The sequence below is a fragment of the Mytilus trossulus genome, chromosome 8 (assembly GCF_036588685.1).
Source record: "Mytilus trossulus isolate FHL-02 chromosome 8, PNRI_Mtr1.1.1.hap1, whole genome shotgun sequence".
Classification (NCBI taxonomy): domain Eukaryota; kingdom Metazoa; phylum Mollusca; class Bivalvia; order Mytilida; family Mytilidae; genus Mytilus; species Mytilus trossulus.
Window position 1 is genome coordinate 31788195 of NC_086380.1, and position 21203 is coordinate 31809397.

General features: G+C 30.6%; 1 protein-coding gene across 2 annotated transcripts; it reads right to left on the reverse strand.

Annotated features, from left to right (window-relative positions):
• Positions 1-787: 787 nt before the first annotated feature.
• Positions 788-19634, reverse strand: LOC134680814 (uncharacterized WD repeat-containing protein alr2800-like). Of its 2 annotated transcripts, XM_063540050.1 has the most exons (11): positions 19339-19634; positions 13943-14027; positions 13286-13427; positions 11827-12016; positions 10852-10878; positions 9145-9253; positions 8069-8100; positions 4468-4570; positions 3607-3672; positions 3185-3277; positions 788-2239 (listed from the first exon to the last, which is right to left on the reverse strand). In XM_063540050.1, exons 1-11 carry the CDS (start codon positions 19563-19565, stop codon positions 2108-2110), a joined length of 1206 nt encoding a protein of 401 aa, XP_063396120.1. In that variant the 5' UTR covers positions 19566-19634; the 3' UTR covers positions 788-2107. The 2 variants fall into 2 exon arrangements, with proteins under 2 accessions (XP_063396120.1, XP_063396121.1); XM_063540051.1 differs by lacking the exon at positions 10852-10878.
• Positions 19635-21203: the final 1569 nt, after the last annotated feature.

Below are 21203 nucleotides of genomic sequence, written 5' to 3' on the forward strand. Positions count from 1 at the left end.
CAAATAATTTCAGTGGAATTTAGAATAATTAATTCTTTTACAATAACATAAACCTACTAAAATTTACATAACATAAGTGGTTTCCCGTAAAATGACCTAAAAAGTAAAATCACAAAAATTTGTAAGGGTTCCGCGGAACCCAGTGTCTCGCCTACTTTTGCTGTATATCGCAGGCTCAACAAAATTGAGGAAAAAACTCAAAAAATAAACCTCTTGATACAATCTTCTGATTGTAAGAAGCTTCTGTCCAAGTTTGGTTAAAATCCAGGATAGTTTATGAATCTAATAAATGTTTTAAAATCAACTGCAGACTGTACACGTATGTATGGTTAACTGGAAGAAAATCTAAGTCCATTTAAAAGTAAAATATGGAAAAAATGGATTTATTTTTTTACAAAATTTACTTTTGGATACTATCTTATGATCATAAACAAACTTCTGTCCAAGTTTGGTACAAACCCAGGATAGTTTAAGAAAGTTATTAAAATTTTAAAAACTTTAACCACAGAGTGAATGTAATGTTTCTCCACAGAAAAACTAAGTCCTTTTAAAAGTAAAATTCCGAAAAAATGGAATTTTATTTTTTCAAAATTTACTTTGAATAAAATCTTATGATCATAAACAAGCTTCTGTCCAAGTTTGGTAGAAATCCAGTATAGTTTAAGAAAGTTATTAAAATTTCAAAAACTTTAACCACAGAGTGAATATTTGTTGACGCCGCCGACGACGACGGAATGTAGGATCGCTTAGTCTCGCTTTTTCGACTAAAGTCGAAGGCTCGACAAAAATACTGAACTCCGAGGAAAATTCAAAAAAGAAAATCTAAAATCAAAAGGCAAAATCAAAAGTCCAAACACATCAAACGAATGGATAACAACTGTCATATTCCTGACTTGGTACAGGCATTTTCTAATGTAGAAAATGGTGGATTGAACATGAACATGTAAACGATGAAAAGTTTTCAAGGCTGAGCTGCTGAGCCAAATAATATCCATGGAAATGAGACTCAAAATGCTAATAAAACTGCAACCTAAAATCATTGACTAACAGTTAGCGGCTCATCTTGGCCCAACCTAATCACAAACCTTACCATGTTTATTATGCAAAGTTTCAATAAATATAGCATGACTGATTGGTTGATTAAAAAAATCTCCATGGATATGAGAAGTGCAAATGATAATACATCTGCATACCTAATGTCATTGGCCTACTGCGAATGATTTGCTTTAAAATGACATAATCACAAAATTATATGTTGGTGACGCTGCCAGCAAAGTTGTCTCCTGTTTGTGAATTTGCCCAGATGAAAGCATTTATGAGATTTTGCATTAACAAAGAGCAAAATGAGAAATATAAAAAAAAAATATAAGTGCAAAGGGGCCTGCCCCTTGGATTTGTAAATGAAACAAAAAGCCATATTATATGCGCATCTTCATGTAACAATCTTATTTTGCGTAAAATTCAATGGTTACCAGCTGATGAAGCCAAGTTTAAGTTAATAAAGTGCATACTGAATAGTTAAAACTCTTTTCACAATTCATTATCATCCAAAACCCTCTTTACAGAAATTTTAGTTATGCATACAAAGGGCATATATAAAAAAAATGTATATGTGACAATTTTTCTTTCTATAGAGATCACTGTTGATATTTTTTTTCTGTGTAAAAGACTTTCAGAACTTTATAATACTCAAACCTACATCAATATGATGAAGGGAGATAACTCATAACTATACTAAAGAAAGATAACTCATAACTATATTCTTAAAGGGAGATAATTTCTGGAACTCAAAATACAAAACTTTGACTCAAAGGCAAAATATTACATATCTTTTATATAATACAAAATTTGAAAGATAAGATATTCATTTTCCTATTGCATTGAATGTATTGACATATGCTTTAAAGAAGCATAGACATAGCAAATCAAGAGTAGATCATAAAAAAAGTACTTATTTTTTTTTACATAAATTCAATAAAATTTAAGATATTCAATTCGATATTCAAGTCCCCAAAAATATATAACAAACAGTAATTTTAGTCTGCATTCATCACAAGTGAAAACTATCTGTATTTCCCATCAACATCCACACACAGCCATCTTTTGTTTAAAAGTCTTTCTCAGGTTTCATAACATAAATTCTACTTTTACTACCGACAGCCATTAGTGGTTTATTGCCTATTTTATCATTGTCTATACAGTAAACTCCTTGGGGAAGATCTGTCAGTAAGCCTTTGGTCTGAAAAGAAAATCCAACAACCTATAAACTATATATTTTATAATTTCCAACACTCTATAAACTATATACATTTTGTATTTTAGAAAGTAATGAATTCATTTATTACTGTGAATCATTGACAGCTGGAAAAAAATGCTCATATTAATTATCACAATTGCAAATGGTTTATGAAGGAAAATTACTACTGAAAATATGAATACAAGTTTTTATTTTTGTGAACTCAATATTGTTGCATTTTTCATACGAATGAAAACATTGCAATAATTTCTGATTTTGCTAACCATTAATGGAACAAGTGTTAAAAAAATAATATCCCAATTTTCAACTGCTTAAATCTTTACAATGCAACCACAAGTGTATCCGGGTGCAGGAATTTCTTGTTACATTGAAGACCTGTTGGTGACCTTCTGCTGTTGTTTTTTTCTATAGTCAGGTTGTGGTCTCTTTGATACATTCCCCATTTCCATTCTCAATTTTATTTAGTTTTCCATTGTATCTGGTGAAGCTTTTTTTTTGCTTCCTAAATCTTTCAAAATCATCAAATACCAGCAGGCAATGTAAATTATTGTCTATAATGTTTGGTTCAGTAGCTGTAGCAGGAATTTTTTGTTTTCTCTTTTTAAAACTTGATCCCAGTTACTTCTGTTGGTGAGTTGATGAGAATATCTTTATTACAAGCTCCAGAAAAGAGCATGAATGGCAGAAGTGTCTATTTTTATTTACAATGGGTTTGCTGAAATTTTTGAGCAAACACGTTTTTTAACTGTGAGAAAATAAAGGAAACGGTATAATACAGCCTCTTTTTTATAGGCCCATTGACTTTGAAAATAACAAAGTATCTAAAGTCTATCAAGTTACATTGAAGATTTACATAAGACATTTTTATTGTTTTTGCAATTCAAGTGTTATGTTTTAGTGTTGATAATTTTAGTATGGCATACATACACTTAATGTCGACCAGTTTACTACTTTTGCCATGTTGCCATCAGACCCTCCACATAGAACGCTCTCCTTAGCCAACCACTGACAACAGTAAAGCTGAAACAGAGAACATTAGTTATTATATACACCAATGTACATGAATATGTATACAATGAGGTCAAATTATTCACTTGCAAGTGAATAAATCATGATCAATTTTTGTTTGCTTATTTTGACAAAATTGAACCTTATTGGCTACTAAAAAGGAATTATTATTTCACTATAATTTCTATTTCATTACAGATTGGACCAAAAAAAATAATATATTAGGTTTTTCATATATCTCATAGCTAGTGCCCCTTTAGTTAATAAATATTACTAAAAATATTGCTCAGAAAGCCCACAATGAGTAACAATCATATGTTATTTCTGACAACTGGTCTTACCTGACAATGACACAAAGGCTCAGAGGGAATATCTTTCATCTTTCTTCCAGTATCAAAATCCCAAACCTAAAATATATGAAAGCTCTGTACAGGTAATTAAGGGAAAAGTCTCAAACCCACCATGTATAACAATAACAATTTAACAGTTAAATTTTGTTTTAAGTAGTTTAATCAGAATTATTGTGATGTTTTAATTAATGCAAAATATACAACAGTTTCATCGCAAGGCTTCCAAAAAATATTTGAGCCAGCCGGACATTTTATATCTGATCCCGATTTTAATCCCTTAAGAATAAGACTTAGTCACAATAATCAGATAGCCATTCCAATGATTGATATTAGATAAAAAAAAAAAACATTTCTAACTTTGATATGAATTTGATGTTCCGATGTAAACTGTTAAATTGGCAGTGCATCATTCAAAGTATGCACATCAGCGCACTCATATCTGCCTTAGACTCTTTATTTGTGCAAAATGACATTGTCAAAAACTTTACATTCATTTTTAATCACATTTTTTCTAAAACCGGATGTTGACTTGACAATGGTAAAACATGGACCATAACAGGATATGTAAAATCCGTGTACACTTACAAAGCATGACTTGAATGAAAAAGCTCTATCTATGTTATTTCTTCAACAAAATACTTGAAATGAATGTTAGATACAGGTATTAATGATAATTTTAGCATTTTTGAAGAAATGTAGGATGCATAATTAAATTTCCCACCTGTGCACATGCGCACACGTGTTCTAGTTCAAACAACGTAGTTCTGACGATTATTCCTTCAGTTTTGTTCACTGTAAGATTGCAAATGAGTAGCTTACTATTATCTGATTTGCATAATAAGTTCAACCCACCTCCAATGGACATTTTCTCCTCCATGAACCAGTTAATACAGCTCTTTTACCAATAGGATCAATGTCTATTGCATCACCACATATATGGGGACCACTTATTGATCTGGAAAAGAAAAACATTAGTTAGAATCTCATCTTTGTTGAAAAATATAATAATACATAAATTTGTTGAGCACTAAAGATAAGATGCTAGATATTTATTTGTGAGACTAACAAAGATTTAACATCAAATTTTTTACATCAGGAACCAATTTGAGACTGCATGTAATGCCTACATATCAATTCCAATTAACGTTTTTTTTATAAACCTTTACCACTTAGTCTTTATTTTTTACTTGTTTTATATTTTAATTTATACTTTTTGTAAGCAATGAAACATCAAAAGATCAATGTAGGATAAAAAAACTTAAATCAAATAGTTTGGAGGTGGGTAGGTGGGGTGTGGGGGGGTTAACGTTGCTGCAAGTTTTGTTAATCCAAAATCGATTTTACATATATCCATATACCGTAGGTAAATCAATTTTTTTTAAATTAAATTAAGGGGGGGGGGGGGGGGGGGTGTAGTGTATTGTGGGGTTCAGTGAAAAAACTATGTGAATTAATTTTGTTATCCTTCATTGAACTTTTGATGTCGTCCCTTAAGCTTGAAATAAATGATTTCTCTCATGTTGAAGTGTAATTCTCAGTGCTATTAATTCAATTCAATTCAATATTTTATTGGAAAGAGCACAATAGAGGCGTGATCCAAATACAGACAATTATAATATTAAAACAACATATAAATGAAATAAAGATTCATGTAACAAGTCATGAGCCAATTCTATGTATACAAATACATTATAGACTGATATTGATACCATAGACTTATATTTCAGTATTATTATAGATTTTCGTATATTGACTTAAAACACACAATACAAGATATTTATATATATATATGTATATGCACAAACTACTGTAAAAGATTATTATCTGATGAAACGGTATGGTGGTCTCTCAAATCAAGAGCTTCTTCAATATACATACAAATAGATTTTAATTCCTTTTCAGACATAGGATTTAACATTTTGGTAAAATTTTCATCCAAATTATTTGAATTAATATCATTTATTTTATATTTAGATCTAATGTTTTTATATTGCGGACATTCAATCAAGAAATGAATCTCATTTTCAATTTTTTCTGTGCAAAATTTACAAAATCTCTCATTAGATGGTATTTTTGGTCTTGCATACCTCCCAGTTTCTATTGCTAATGAGTGTGCACTTATTCTTAATTTAGTGAGTTTTTTTCTAAGGTATTTAGGAATATTAAAATTTAAATATTCTTGTTGTTTAAATTTAGTATAAATTTTACTAAAAAATAAAAGTTTACCACAGTTTCCATCTTTTATCTTAGAAAGTTCAAAAATAATTTTATTTTTGTAGAAATCTTCTAGTTTCTGTTTGAAATTAATATTACAATGCTTGTTAAAGGATATTCCAATATATTTCATTAATTCAGATAGTTTATAAGACCATGAATTTTCTTTATTTGTGAGAGTTTTGTCCACTTCAAAAGCAGCTTTGAGAATTTCATGCGGACCACCAGACCGTTCACCAATATTACTGAGACGCTCATAATATTTAAACATAAGTTGATAACATTTAATGCTAATGGGTAAAGTGCCCAATTCACACCGCACTGCTAGATTGGAAGACTTTCCATGAACCCCAAGTATGTTTTTAAATATGGAGTTTTGTGTTTTTTCTAATTTACTTTTGTCTAATGCTTCAAAATTTGGTTTGAATTCTGATATCCATACTTCTGATCCATAAGTTAAAATAGGAGTTATCATTGAATTAAAAAGCTGGAGCCAAGTCTTAACAGACAAATTTTCACTATATGGTAGTTTTGACTTCAATGCAAAATATGCTTTTTTAGCTTTATCTGAGAGGCTTGACACTGCCTGTATAAATTTTCCAGAGCTATGAAAATCAACTCCTAAGTATTTATAACAATCAACAATTTCAATTGCATTAGAGCTGTAATAAAAGTAAAAGTTTTCTTTATTTACTTTAATTTTAGAGAAAATTATAATTTTTGTTTTCTTAAGGTTCACGTTCAGTTTCCATTCAGTACTATATTTTTGTAAAGAATCAAGAGAGTTCTGGAGACCATCTGCAGATTCTGATATCAACAATAAATCATCTGCATACAATAAATGGTTCACTTTTTGACCATTTAAATTAACTGCACTAGTTAAGTTTGTATCTAAGTATTTTCCTATGTCATCAACAAATATATTAAATAAAGTTGGACTTAAACTGTCACCTTGTTTGACACCCTGATTAGCAAGAAAAGGCTTGGTAAACATATTTTGATATTTACATGAATATAAGGTATTAGAGTACATGTCATGCAGTATATTATAAAATTTGCCTTGTATTCCTTTATTTTGTAATTTTAAGAACAGAGCTGATCTCCAGACACTGTCGAAAGCCTTTTTAAAATCTACAAAACACACATATAGTTTCTTTTTACATTTAAACAAATATTTGTTTATTATTGTTTTTAAGATAAAGACATGATCTACAGTTCTGTAATTTTTTCTAAAACCACCTTGATTTGAAGATAATAAATTATGTGTTTCAAGAAAATCACTAAGTCGTTTTTGTAAAATGGATGTAAAGACTTTACCAAGACAGCTTGTAATGCTTATACCTCTATAGTTCCCACAATCAGATGGGTCACCAGATTTATAAATTGATGTCAATAGAGAAATGTTCCAAATTTTTGGGAATTTTTCTGAGTTAAGTATCTTATTAAAAAGTTTTGTTAAAAGTAAAACTAGTGTGTTTGACCCCACCTTTAGAAATTCATTAATTATTAAATCAGGACCTCCAGATTTTCCCTTTTTTAGCTTCTTAATGCAGTCTTTGATTTCTTTACATGTAATAGGGACATTAAGGGATGTATTAGAAAAGTTTTGATTTTTGTTCTCTATATTTTGATTTGTATCAGTCTTATCATTATTACTTGAAGCAAGTAAATTTTTATAATGAATTTCCCATTCTTTGGCAGAAATAGCAGGCTCACAGTTATTATTCTTTTTTTTGTAATTATTAATGCTTCCCCAAAATTCTTTGGTGTTCTTTGGGTTTATCTCATTTATTTGTTTTATTAAGGAATGAAAAAAATCCTTTTTTAATTTATTTTTCAATTTATTGTACTCTCTTTTACAGTTGCAATAAGTTAATCTTAATGCATTATTATTAGGGGCTTTAGCTAATCTATTTCCAAGGGAACGCACTTCTTTTCTAAGGAGTAAGCAATCATTTGACATCCATACTTTTTTAGGTTTTGCTTTTTTTGTGTGTCTTTGCATTATGGATTTTTTTAAATTTGCTTTAAAAGAAACTGATTTTTTTGCAGCTTCTAAATAGATTTCATTAGTTTTGTTCACTAAGAAGTCAATATCATTAAAATTATTATCATCAATTAGTTTGTTTAAAGATAGAATGTCTTCTACACTCTTTTCTTCTAATAAAGCATCAATATAAATGTCCTTACTTTGATCCGCCCATTTAAATTTACCAGGAAGGTAATACAAAATACAAACCTAATGGAATGCTTCTTTCTGTCATCCCAATACTGTAATAAAATTGTTTCAAAATTATCATAGTATCATTTACATTGGTTTTTCTTTTACTATAAAATAATGTATCAGAATTTAAACGTGTTTGAAAGTATGATACTGTGGATTCCTTTTTTTTGTGGGAACCATTTTTTGATGATTAAAAAAAAAATGTATTTCTGTTGATTTTTAATTTTGTGGTTTAACCCAAGTTTACATACAAGCCTGTAGAAAATGTGGTTTTCCTTTTAACCTTCAAATTCATGGTGTACCCATATCTAATCAATCTTGGAAAATAGGGGGGAGGGAATTATCAATATATATTATTTTATACTGACATGCAATTTTATACATTATATGTTTTTCTTTTAAAGACAAAGAATTGTTCATTGCTTTATATATATGATATAAATTTTACTATCATAATGTTTATCATCAAGCTACTCTGGTAATGATTTCAAAATGTTGTATTACATAGGATTCTTTACTTCTGATGACAATAACTCTATATAGTGATAAATCAGAATATTTCACATTCATTTATTCTTGGAAATGTTAACGGAAAAAAACTCCAAGATTAATTATTGCAATTTCAGTAAAAGTTATATACAGTTATTGATATAAAAATCTAAAATGTAAGTATTTTTCAGGATAATAAAAAGATTGCAAAACATTTTGAATTTATAATATGCATATTTGCAGTTATAAGATGATGTCTTAACCCTTTCCTGACCATTCAATTTTTTTTTTGGCATACTTGTTTTGCATAAGGATTTTTCAATAAAATTTTGAAAATATGCTTTCAAGTATTAATGCATTGCGAAAAACAAATATTTCATCAAATAAATTTAAGTCAGATATTCCTATGATATTCCTTTTCATATTGGATACACATTTTATTTGTCTACTGCAGACACTTTGTAGTCAAAGTGTTTCAAAAGAGGTACTACACAGGCGTCAAAAGGCATCATTATGGAGTAAAGGGGTGGCATCAAAAGGCGTCACTATGGAGGAAAGGGTTAAGAATAAACTCATCACCTCATTGTACATTTTTTACTTACATGCACTGTGTCGTCCCAGCCTCCAGAAAGAAAAAGATGTGGTTCATCAGGGTGGTACTGAGCTGCAAATACTCGAAAACAATGGCCGTCTAACTTCTGATGAGTGTCACTGAAAATCAGATTGCAAACAATTAAGAAACAATGAAGCATAATAACAGAATTAACATGAATTGCTGTTAATCAAGTTGTTGAAATTTAGTATGCTATGTATGATCTCTTAGAAGTTTTTTTTCTTCTACATTACAAATGTATAAGCTATAGGTGTAGTATATTATGTACTGTAATTACCTTCAACATGATGCAAATAAATTTTTCAGAAAGGTAAATTTTCTTGATTTGATAGCATATATAATGCACACTTGTTAGTGGTATAAAATAGATTAAAATTGGGTTCATAACTCTGTTCAAATAAGTGCATCAATTTCACTATAACAGCATCAATATCATAATAATTGCATACTAGTTTTTAAAAAAATCAAAAAATATGTTTTGATTTGATTTGTTTTTTGGTGTTTTAACGCCACTTTTTAGCACCCCATTTAGGCTTTTTTCGTGGCAGTCAGTTTTTATTGGTGGAGGAAGCCAGAGTACCCGGGGAAAACCACGACCTTCGATAGGAACACTGACAATCATAGTCAATTAAGATTGGAGTCCAGTGCACACAGAGTTTGGACTCAAAATCTCAGTGTTGACTGGCTAGTGATTACAGTAATAACTACCTAGACCACTTGGCCACAACAGCCTAAAATACATTTTGAATATAGATTTAAAAGGTATGGATTCTTTAGTTATATTTTCAATAATTTGTGAAAACAAGGCCTACATCATGTTCATAAAATCAAACATAAAACTTGAGTCTATCTATACAATGATATAATAAATTGCTTCGCCATGTGCAGCTGGATACAACTGCAGAGGTCCAACCCTGAAAAGTTGGAGCAAAAATCGAAACAATATTTGTGCTTGCTACAGGTCTGAATTCGGATAGTAATTCTATATTTGATACATAATAGGTTTTTAAAACAGAATTACTGTTGTCAAAGAACTTAGAATTGGTTAATGTTATGAATTATTAATAATATTAATATTTTTTTTTGCTTTTGAGCAATACACTATGCTACTGTGAATACCCCTCCCCCCAAAAAAAATTAAAAAAATGTTTGAAAATTTCTTTTTAATTTTTAAATCTTGAGGGAAAAAAATTGTCCTCTCCTAAAAATAGAAAATAACATACATATTCATGGCTAAAATTAATATACTTTAATCAGCATTTTAATAATAGTTACTTCAAAAAAAAATTGCTGTAACCAAGTGCATGAGTATAAAATGTTTTATCACTGTGAGCCCATCCAAATTGTGAAGTGACAATAACTTTCAAAACACTTAACTAAATACAAAACTTCAGTATAAAGTAAGAAGATGTGGTATGAATGCCAATGAGCCAACTATACACCAAGTGAAGCAGATTTAAACCAACATATATCACTCTAGGTTTTGCATAGTTTAATGTTTATGTATTGCCATTAGGATTCAATATTTGCATCTTAAAATAGCAAGCGGTGAGACATATCTTGGTGTTCATCTTTATCATATATATATTTTTTTTTACTTTTTTCTAAAACATATAGATAATATAAAGTTTCACACAGTCACAGTGTCTTAGTGCATTCCTTTACCAAATGTCTTTAAAAATAAACAAATACTTGCATCGGAGAAAAAGAAAGAGTTGATATGCTGCAATAAAAAATATAAACAACATCAACATCTTTTAATATACAAATAATTAAAATGTACATCTAAATCACACAATTACTTATCATTACCTGTGTGAGCCTTTCAACTAAGAATAATTCAATTAAATTGTACAGCATCTGAAAAATTTCAAAGTGCATTTTGATGTAATTCAGTGACGTTCATATTACTGTAAATTCAGAAATTATTGCGTGCATCTATTATTGCGATTTTGTCGTTTTAAACTTGATGCGATTTTAATTTTTACGATTTTGAGAAAAATTCTGTTTAATTCCTATGAAATATTTTAAAATGTGAGTTTAAATTATTGCGTTTACAACTCTGTCGCATTTTTCCCAAAAAATAAAAACCTCGCATTAATTTCTGAATTTACAGTTCTTTGTACTAATACATGTATGCAACAAAAAAACGAAAATTAATGGTAAGTTCTGTAAATTTCATACAAATTTTTTACTAGAAGTAGTCATATCACTTCAAGATCTGCAAAGAAAAATTATAATAGCATTGTACCATTCCAAATTTATCAATTATTTTACTCTGTATTTTGTAAATGACATTTTGCTTGCTGATCAATGTAGCCATTTTCCATCTCTCTTTTACCGGTACATTTCTGGAACATTTCTGACACTCAGCTAAAGATAGTTCATTGTCAGTGTTTCAACTCCTTATATGAATTTCAAAACAATAATGCTCATTTATTGCTCTTCAACTTCGTACTTTAAAGTATTTGGCCTTTTTAACTTTTTTGGATTCGAACATCACTGATGAGTCTTTTGTATCTGAAACGCGCGTCTGGCATATATACTAAATTTAGTCCAGGTATCTAGGATGAGTTTATTTAGATGCACATCAGCATGATGCCAAAAAGAAATACCTTTAAATATTTTAAATATAAATATGTATATTTTTTTTTTGTTTCTTTATCTATACCTTGGTTCTAATGTTAGTATTTTCTTCCTTGTTGTTCTATCATACACAAACAGTTCGGGTGTTTCTCCAGTGGTGACGAAGCGTATGCCGTCAGAACTGTATGTCACGTTCAGTGACTGTCTGTTTTCTGTCATTGTATTTAGACAAGAACCAGTGGTGTAGTCCCATAGTTTTATATGTCCTGATGCATCTAAAATAAATAACAGGTTTAAAGTTAAAAAAAGAAATATAAAATTTGAGAATTTTCTTTGGGTAATATAAACTTCAATGAGATTTGAAGATATTTAAGGAATGACTAATATATTTTTTCTGTCTATGAAGAAATAACATAAAAAAAAATTGGTGCACACTGAATAATGCATGTAGCGGGTTGTTTAACAGTGTGCACTACATTTTTTTAATGTTAATTCGAATAGACAGAAAAAATATTAGTCATTTCTTATAATTTAATTCTAAATTCCATCTTAAACCGTAGAAAACCATGAAAAACGTTGATGACGTCACGGTCATATGACTAAATTATGTCTATGGGGCGATAACAAAGTAACATCAGCTAATCAGAAGAAGCTTTTACATCCAAAATTAAATTATTTGAAAATAAATTCAGACAACAATTATGATTTCTATACCATTTGTTCAGACCTATGAGATGAATGAATTTCCTAGCAGGGTTAGAACTTAAGACTTTGGCAATGGTAGCCCACACCTTGAATTTCGTAGTCCCCATATATTGTCCTATACAAGAAAAGCAGAAATTTAAGTAAACAACACCAAATTTTAGGGTCCATTGGCATGTGGGCCCCTACTAATTTCATACCCTGCCTAGGATATTCATATATCTTTCCCAAAATATGTCTTAAATTATAAAACAAGAATACACATATTGTCATGCTCAACATATCCCGACTCATAGAACTACTTTATAAGTATTAGGCTGCTGGCCAAACATGAAGTCATTCTTTTCAATAGTATTGTCAAAATTGGTGACAAAATTTTAAGTTCATTCAACATGTTCAATATTGAAAAAATTAATATCTGCAAAAAGAAAGTAGATATCTCACAAAATCTGAAATGTGATCACAAGTTACAACTCTCATCTGATGACATTGTCAAAATGACTAAGTGTAAATAAGAAGTCAGTTGATATTTTTAGTAACTTTTAGGGCACTTTATAGCTTGCTGTTTAGTACATGTATGAGCCATGGCTCCTATCGGACACCGTACTATGACCTATAATGGTTTAATTTTACAGATTGTGACTTGGATGGAAAGTTGTCTCATTGGCACTCATACATTGTACCACATCTTCTAATATCTATGAAGAAAAAAAACAAATAATCTGATTTTTGTAACTGAAATATACATAGCTGATCACTGTGACACTGACATCAGATTACCAGTAGTTTGGATTCAGTCAATGAGAAGAGAGTGTGAGTCAAATAATAAATGATATACTCACATGATGCCAGTAGTTTATCATCCTCTATCACTCCAGTACATGGGAAAACAGGGAATCTAATCTGTGTGACGGGTAGATGAAAGTTATCTATATCTTCATCTCGTAGACTGTATAATAATTGGTTTTCAAGGTGGTTGTATACCTGTAGATAAAACAATACAAATTAGTTGGAAATCACCATATTTATATATCATTATTTGTTGATAATAACAGGAACTTGCAATTATTGAAGTTCAAAAGACTTTACATAATGCATATATAGTATACACAACTTAGAAAAAATATGCTTAATAATGGTAAATTTGTAATAACATGAATAACAAGAATGTGTCCCCAGTATACATATGCCCCATCTGCACTTTTTTCTATGTTCAGTAGACCATGAAAATGGGGGGAAATCTCTAAATTGGCATTAAAAGTAGAAAGATCATATCATAGGCTTAGTCTTAGACATAGGGAACATGCGTACTAAGTTTCAAGTTCATTGGACTTTAACTTCATCAAAAACTACCTGGACCCAAAACTTTAAACTGGACCAAAAACATTAACCTGAAGCGGGATACATGGACAGACGGAGACAGACGCACAGACCAGAAAACATAAAGCTCATAAATGGGGAATAAAAAATACACATATTGAGGAACCATTTATACTTACCAAAATTTTCCCATCAATTAGACCAACAGCCAGCATTGAACCATCAGGTGTAAATTTACAGCACATAACATCTGTCGGAAAATCACTGAAAATGTAAAGTAATTGCATGAATTTACAGAAATAGTTTCAATCCAAATTATATGTATTGAAAGTAAAATATTACCTTTATGTTTGGGTATCAGTCACAATAACTATATATATAAATATAACTATATTTTTCGTCAACATCTTTATTCTATTATCATGGTAATTACATATGTCATGTATGTACACATGATGAAATTACTGTTAAAATAACAAGCTTTCGTATTCTCTTGTTCATGACTGCCATGGCCCATGAGGACATTAAACAGATTTTAGATGTGTGGTTTGGAAAGGAATTTGACAATTTTAAAGCAAAATATAGATGAATATTAAATTTCAAATTAATTTCGACTAAAATCAGAATCTTGCAATGTACAATCTTAATCATGTTGAGTATCAAGTTTATCATGTTTCTATTTGTTTTAATTCCAAGAAAAAATTTAATGACTTCAAAGAGATACATGTATTGCTTCGAACTTTTTGAAACATTACATGTATGTACAGGGACTAAACTTGGGAATTTCAAGCTAGGAGCCCAGACCAGATATTTCACAATTAGTCTGTATATGTTCAACTAAAATTTAACTGAAAGTTTAGGGGCCCAGCTAAAAATCTAGGAGCCATGGGAGACTGGGCCCCCTTTAAGTTTTGTCCCTGATGTAGTTATATTAAAATAAAGAGTCAGTATTTACACAAACATGATAAAGAGACAAATATTTTCTTAAGGAGAATCAACCATTTAACTCTACCTGTCATCCTGTCAATTGTAAAATCATTGTTTTTCTTATTACATGTATTCTTTTCTCCATATTCTACACTTAATTTGCCCCCCAAAAAAATATTAACCTTTTAAGTTAATTTACTTTAAATTTATTAATATTTTACAAATTTTATTACTACATGTACTAAAATAATCATAAATTTCAAATCTTCATTCTAATCTAATTAAAAATAATATTAGTTTATAGATTCAAATAAAATTTATATAGCTCATATACAATGTACATTTTAAATGTTGTTCTACATTGTACATAGATTACATAAACTTGTGCATTGACTGAATATATATAGCACAAAAGTTTTAAATTTCAAAAAGTTATGCACATGAATGCACTTTAGTAAGTCCTTGTATTGAATTCAGAAAACAAAAGAATTCTTTACATTTAATCTAAACAATACCCTTCATTAGTTGTGCTCTACATAACCTCTCTATTTACACCAGTTATTATAAAGAACTAAAACAATCCCATCCTATAACAAGGTCATAAATAGGACTTTTATTTAGAAATCAGAGGTCGCCACAAGCGGTAAATAAATTGTAAGGAATCATGATACTGTCAATAAGTAGGATGTACGTTGTCTGTTGTCATTTCCAGTTGCAATCGATAGTCTAGTCAAAGCTTTGTTCCCTTTATCTCTAGATATTACATAAACGCCTGCATTTATGTAGAGAAATGTCAAGAATAACCATGTATGTTCTTACATGTATGTGAATAATGAACCGTTTTACAACGTAGATTGGCAGTGTTTATCATTTCATAAATTTTACTCAATCTCTAAGAAAGACCAAGAAGTCTTAAGTTTGCTTTTAAATTAAACAATAATTTTGAGAGTATAGTCATAATAGTAATAGATCACAAACTTGATGTCAAATCGAATTTTAAGGTTGAATTTCATTCCAAACTTTAAGTGTTCTGTCAAGTTTGATCACCGTCATCATCTATGATCTGTAAATATAACTTTTTTTCCACTGATTGTTAACAGTCCAACAGAGTTTACTCCTGCAATAAGCAACTCTTTTCTTTTGATTAAATACAACCCTGATGCCAATTGCCAATTTTCTTCATATTTTGTATATCGTCTGGTGTACCCTAATTCATGCAATTTTTGTTGAACAGTGTGTGGATACTTTTGCAGGTGTACAAGTGTTAAATTCTTTTGTGATATCCTTTAGGGTTGAACAGGAAGACACTTTCACAATCCATGAGAGGGTGTTAACTGCCTGTTTGATGACAGTTTTTCTTGAGGCACATTTTCCATATAGGCCAACACTTCAAAAGCCTGGAAATTGTGGATTTAGCTATTCCTAAGCTTATAGCAAATAAAATTATGAAAATCTTCATGATATTTTGATGATATGAGTAGGCCAGACTACAAAAAATGTAGATTATATAATGAGTGAAATTTAAATTGACCCTATTTTGAAATTCACTGTAGTGTTACCTAATACCTTAGGATGACATAGTTCAAATAATTATGACATCTTGAAAGGCACTGTCTTAGGCTATCATATTTTTTTTTCAAAAAAATAAAATAGCCCTCCGAGACGTCATAATTATTTGGACTAAGGATGACTAACAAAAGTTAAGTGCATGTGATTGAAACTTTTTTCCAGTGGGTCCTTTTAAGATGAGACTTCCAGTTCACACCATAGGCAAGGGTTCAAATTAGGGGTGGTCCGAGGTCCGCGACCTTTCACTGATTGCAATTGGACTTTTGATTTGGTTACAAGCTACGCCCGACAGACCTTTGATTGAAAATAAAATAAAAATGCCAACCTTTTATAAAACTCAAATCTCCAAACGATCTCAAAATTTAATTTCATCTTTATTATTCATGACAGTGATGTTCATTTTGTTCAACAGCTAGCTTTATACCGAAAATCGACAACAAGTAATGTGTTAAATCGTGTAAAATTGTAACTGACTGACAAAAACAACTACGAAAACAATGCATGCCATTAACCAGAAATGAAGACAAATGTAATACCGGATCATATTCTAGAGTTGATAAGGGTAATTCCTAGTTTGCTGCCCAAATACAATGAACATATATAATAATTCCAGGCAGTTGACAAAACACATCTATGATGATGAAATATAAACATGTATTAGAATTAAAAACAAATAGATATATTGAAAATAACTCAAAATTACTTTTAGTTCACAAATTTTAAATAACATGTCAAAATCCAATAAAATATGACAGTAATTTTCTTTAATCATTGAAAAATGTTGATATTACTTTTAGATTTTTTTTTATAGTGTATAACAAATATTTGACTACAATTTCAAGAGGTTATTTCTTCTCAGTTTTCAGAAGGGCCAATAAAAACCTGGAAGTTTCTTACTTTATTTTCACAGAGAAACTAATGTATTTTAATAGTGCAACTACATGTAGATATGATACATGTACACTTAAACAGGCTTAAAGAGACACCCTCCCCACTACCATTATTTTTGTAACATGTCTTGCACTAATTGTATTTATTGAATTTTGTACATATGTATTTCTCTATACCGTGTCAAAATGATGGTTTAGGCCAAAAAAAAAATATATGTATGTTTCCTGTTTCCCGACCAACCCCGACTCAAACCCCCCGACCCTAGATATTTTAATTCAAATCCGGAAAAAATTCGTTTCTGGTCTGGAAAAATTTGTTTCCGGTCCGATCCAGATCCGTATCTTACTATGCCAAAACAATAAATGGCTGCTCCCAGCACAAGTGTGCTACAATTAAGGTTTAAAAAATGTCGGCACTGGGAGGATAATTCAATAAAAGCTTCTTTAAAGGGATTAAATCATTTTGGGGTACAGGACCCTAACCAAACATGATATTTAAGCGACTGCAAATCTGACAGGAAGTGCAAAAATAAAAAAAAAATAAAAAAATAATTAAAAAATCCTGACCTACCAACCCTGATTTAGTTGCCTTGGCAGCAGGAAACAGACATTTATAATTTTTTTGTCTTATTGAGAATATAGATACATGTATATACCCCAAAAAAAAATTCAATCAAATTCAATAATATACAACTACTACTGTCTACATGTACTAGACAATTACATTAATCATGGTATCGGGGCTGTTCGCCCTAATAACATGTTCGCCCTGGGTACGTTCGCCCTGAGTTCGTTCGCCCAGAGAGTCCTTTCGCCCTACTAAAAAATATTGATATTCAGGACATTGAAGTTGAAAAAAACTTATTCAGATATGTCTATGGTATATATTCTTGAAATTTATGGAAACAGGAAAATATTTAAAAGTTTATGTCTTGTTTAGGATTGTTAATTGTTCAATGACAAAATAATTCGGATCACTGATTATTGTGATACTTGTCTTTTAATGATTTAGGCCACACTTAAAAAAAATTTGGTTTGCCCAAACCCTACCCAGATGTTGTGACAGTGGGTAGGTAGGCATTTTCTTTTTTTTTCAAAAAAAGAAATTGAAGTATCAGATGTTTATTAGTCTTCATGCCTATTTGATTAAAAAAAAACTTCTTCAAATCAGGAAAATAAAAGAATTTGAGTAGGCAGCTTTTTTCTGGGTAGGTAGCGTTTAGGCAATCAAACCTATTTATTATAGCCTTACTACTGTAATAAAAAATCAATTGATGAAATATTCAGCTTGAAATTAATAAACACAATGATGTACAAACTGTAAATCACGAAACGGATTTACAAGTTTTTTATTATACTCAGAGACTACTGTAGTGCATATATACAGCCATGATTGACTGAATACAATTATTTTGTTAACACATATCAAAGGGAAAATGATTGCGGCAATAAAAATATTCTGTCAATTTGTTAACAAACTTTAACATATCATTTGTTCAAATACTTAAAATTATGCGCCTGGACAACAAATAGAAAAAAAATAAAAATCTGGGCGAATGAACCCTGGGCGAACATGTATTAGAGCGAATACATAGTTTGGCGAACGTGAATCAGGGTGAATGGACCCGGATTCATTTATCATAAAACTTGTTACAGTGGTTTTGACAATAAAACAAGCTAAATCTAACCCAACATCAAAAGCACAATTTTTTTTGTATCTTACTGAGTTAGGAATTATTTCCGGATGGCATCACCTCCTGACAAATGTAAATGCCAGGATGTCCGGATCTGAGAATTGGACCTGGAGTATATATATATACATGTATATAGGTTGTGGACCTTTCAGTTTGGAGTGTTAATTTAAACCCCTGCATAGGTTGACACAAATAAATTTATACAAAAAACTCATTTATAATTTATCTCATATAAATTGTCAAAGCCTCAGCAATCAGCATAATTAATTTAAAAAAAAACCTCCCCCCCCCCTTTTTTTTTTTACAGTACTTTAGTGTAGGGGTAGTGGTTATTACAACTAACCAATCCACAGGCACTTGTTTCTATCCATTGGAAGAACCACTATCAACGTATATTTACTCGTAAATATACGTTGATAGTGGTTCTTCCAATGGATAGAAACAAGTGCCTGTGAACCAATCTGTGAAAATGACTTGCAGTGTTATGAAACTTACATCGTATTGATCAGTTTAAGAAATTTTTCTAAATGAGGTCCAGAGACAGAGTCACGTCGATGATGTACAGTTTCGTGTGAAATTTCTGGATCTTGTGAAAATGAAAGTCCTCGGGTAGGCGTATGAGTTGTGGAATTTGCAGGTGCTTCAGTGCTGTCATAAGTAAAACTTTCCTCTTCTATAATTCCTGATATAGCAGGGTCTGGGAGAGAGTCTATCATATGCATATTTAATCTCAAACTGACGTAAAGTTCTTCTCGGCCTTTTCTAACAAATCTCCTTGCCTTCCCAAAACAAAACAGGTTCGCAGGTAATTTAAAGGTAATTTCTAATTGGTCAACACATTTCTAAATATTATTCCTAGTTTTTTTTAGTTACATACATTGTACAATGCAAATCTTCTACATAAATAAATAAAACATTCTTTTCCGTTTGTGTGTTTGTGGGTTTTTTTTTCGTTTATTAATTTTTTACTATTTTTTGTCCAACCAGAGGCTTACCTGAGTTTTATGCGACATCGGGGTTATCTTTCTTTTAAGGTCAATTAACAGTAAATAAAGGCAACAGTAGTATACCGCTGTGCAAAACTCGTAAATCTATGGACAAAAAAAATAAAAAAAATTGGGGTATCAAACTAAAACTGAGGGAAGCGCATTAAAATTTAGGCCTAACACACACAGAAACGGACTAAGCATTAGACAAAATCCGATGAGAATTACAACCAAATACATGAATTTGGGATAGAAAAGTAAATGGGCTATGTCACAGATTTCATTAAATATTTGCACACAACTCTGGATTGATAAACACCAACTGAAAATCTAAAAAATAATGCCTTAATTTCTCTCATTTATTATTTGAAATATTACCTGGGGGCGTAGCTTGAATGAAATGATGTGCAAGCAACTACTGGGACCCTTTTATGCAGAAAAATGTTTCTTTTTTTCAGTTTTCGGTAATAGCTAGGACGGTTAAATGAGCTACATATAGATAGGACTTATAAACAATTTATGAATGTAAAACTATTAATAAATCTTTTAAATAGAGTAAATCATGGTCATTTGAATACATAAACAACACATTTTTGTGATACCGAATTTAGTCAAAATTGTCCAAAATCTGCTCTTCGGGTTTAGGCAGAAATGAACTTCTCTATTACTTTGTCAATATTTACACGGAATTCCCGATGAATATGCAGTTATGCTAGCGATGATAACCTGTCGTTGTTCATTGTTGATCGTACATTTGTTTTCAACAGACGTAGTACCTTGACATAGATACCCCACGGTAGCACTCGCGAGATGTTATAAACCAGCGTACGTGTTCGCCATCGAGCGACATCCGTATTGAATTCGTCAAAATTACATGCCAGGTCAGTTTCGTATGTCTCAGACAAAGTTGAGATTTCTTCGTTTGTTATATTTCCAACAACACAAGGTAGCAGATACGGCGCAAAGAAGCGATTTTCTTATCATTCTAGACGCGACTCCATTCTCCAGTTCCATTAATACAGATTTAAATCCTACAAAATGGGTGAACATTTGTATAGAAAGCACATACTGCGGCGAAAAACCTTCTAAAATTTGTCTTTGAATCGTTAAAGCTCTAATTCTACTCCATAGATTTTTCTGTTGTTGGCATATACATTTTCGTTTTATTAATACAAAATGAAGATAGGGTCACCGACTTCGTTTTTACGCTTAACTTCATTCAATAACTGTACTTTGTAAATAAATTAAAAAAAATACGTCGAAATAATCGTAACGTCATCGCGTTGCAGGCCGTAAAACATTGATTTTTGACGTTTTTCACCACAAATATTGTCCTACATTGATTGTATACACAAAAAACGAAGTCGGTGACCA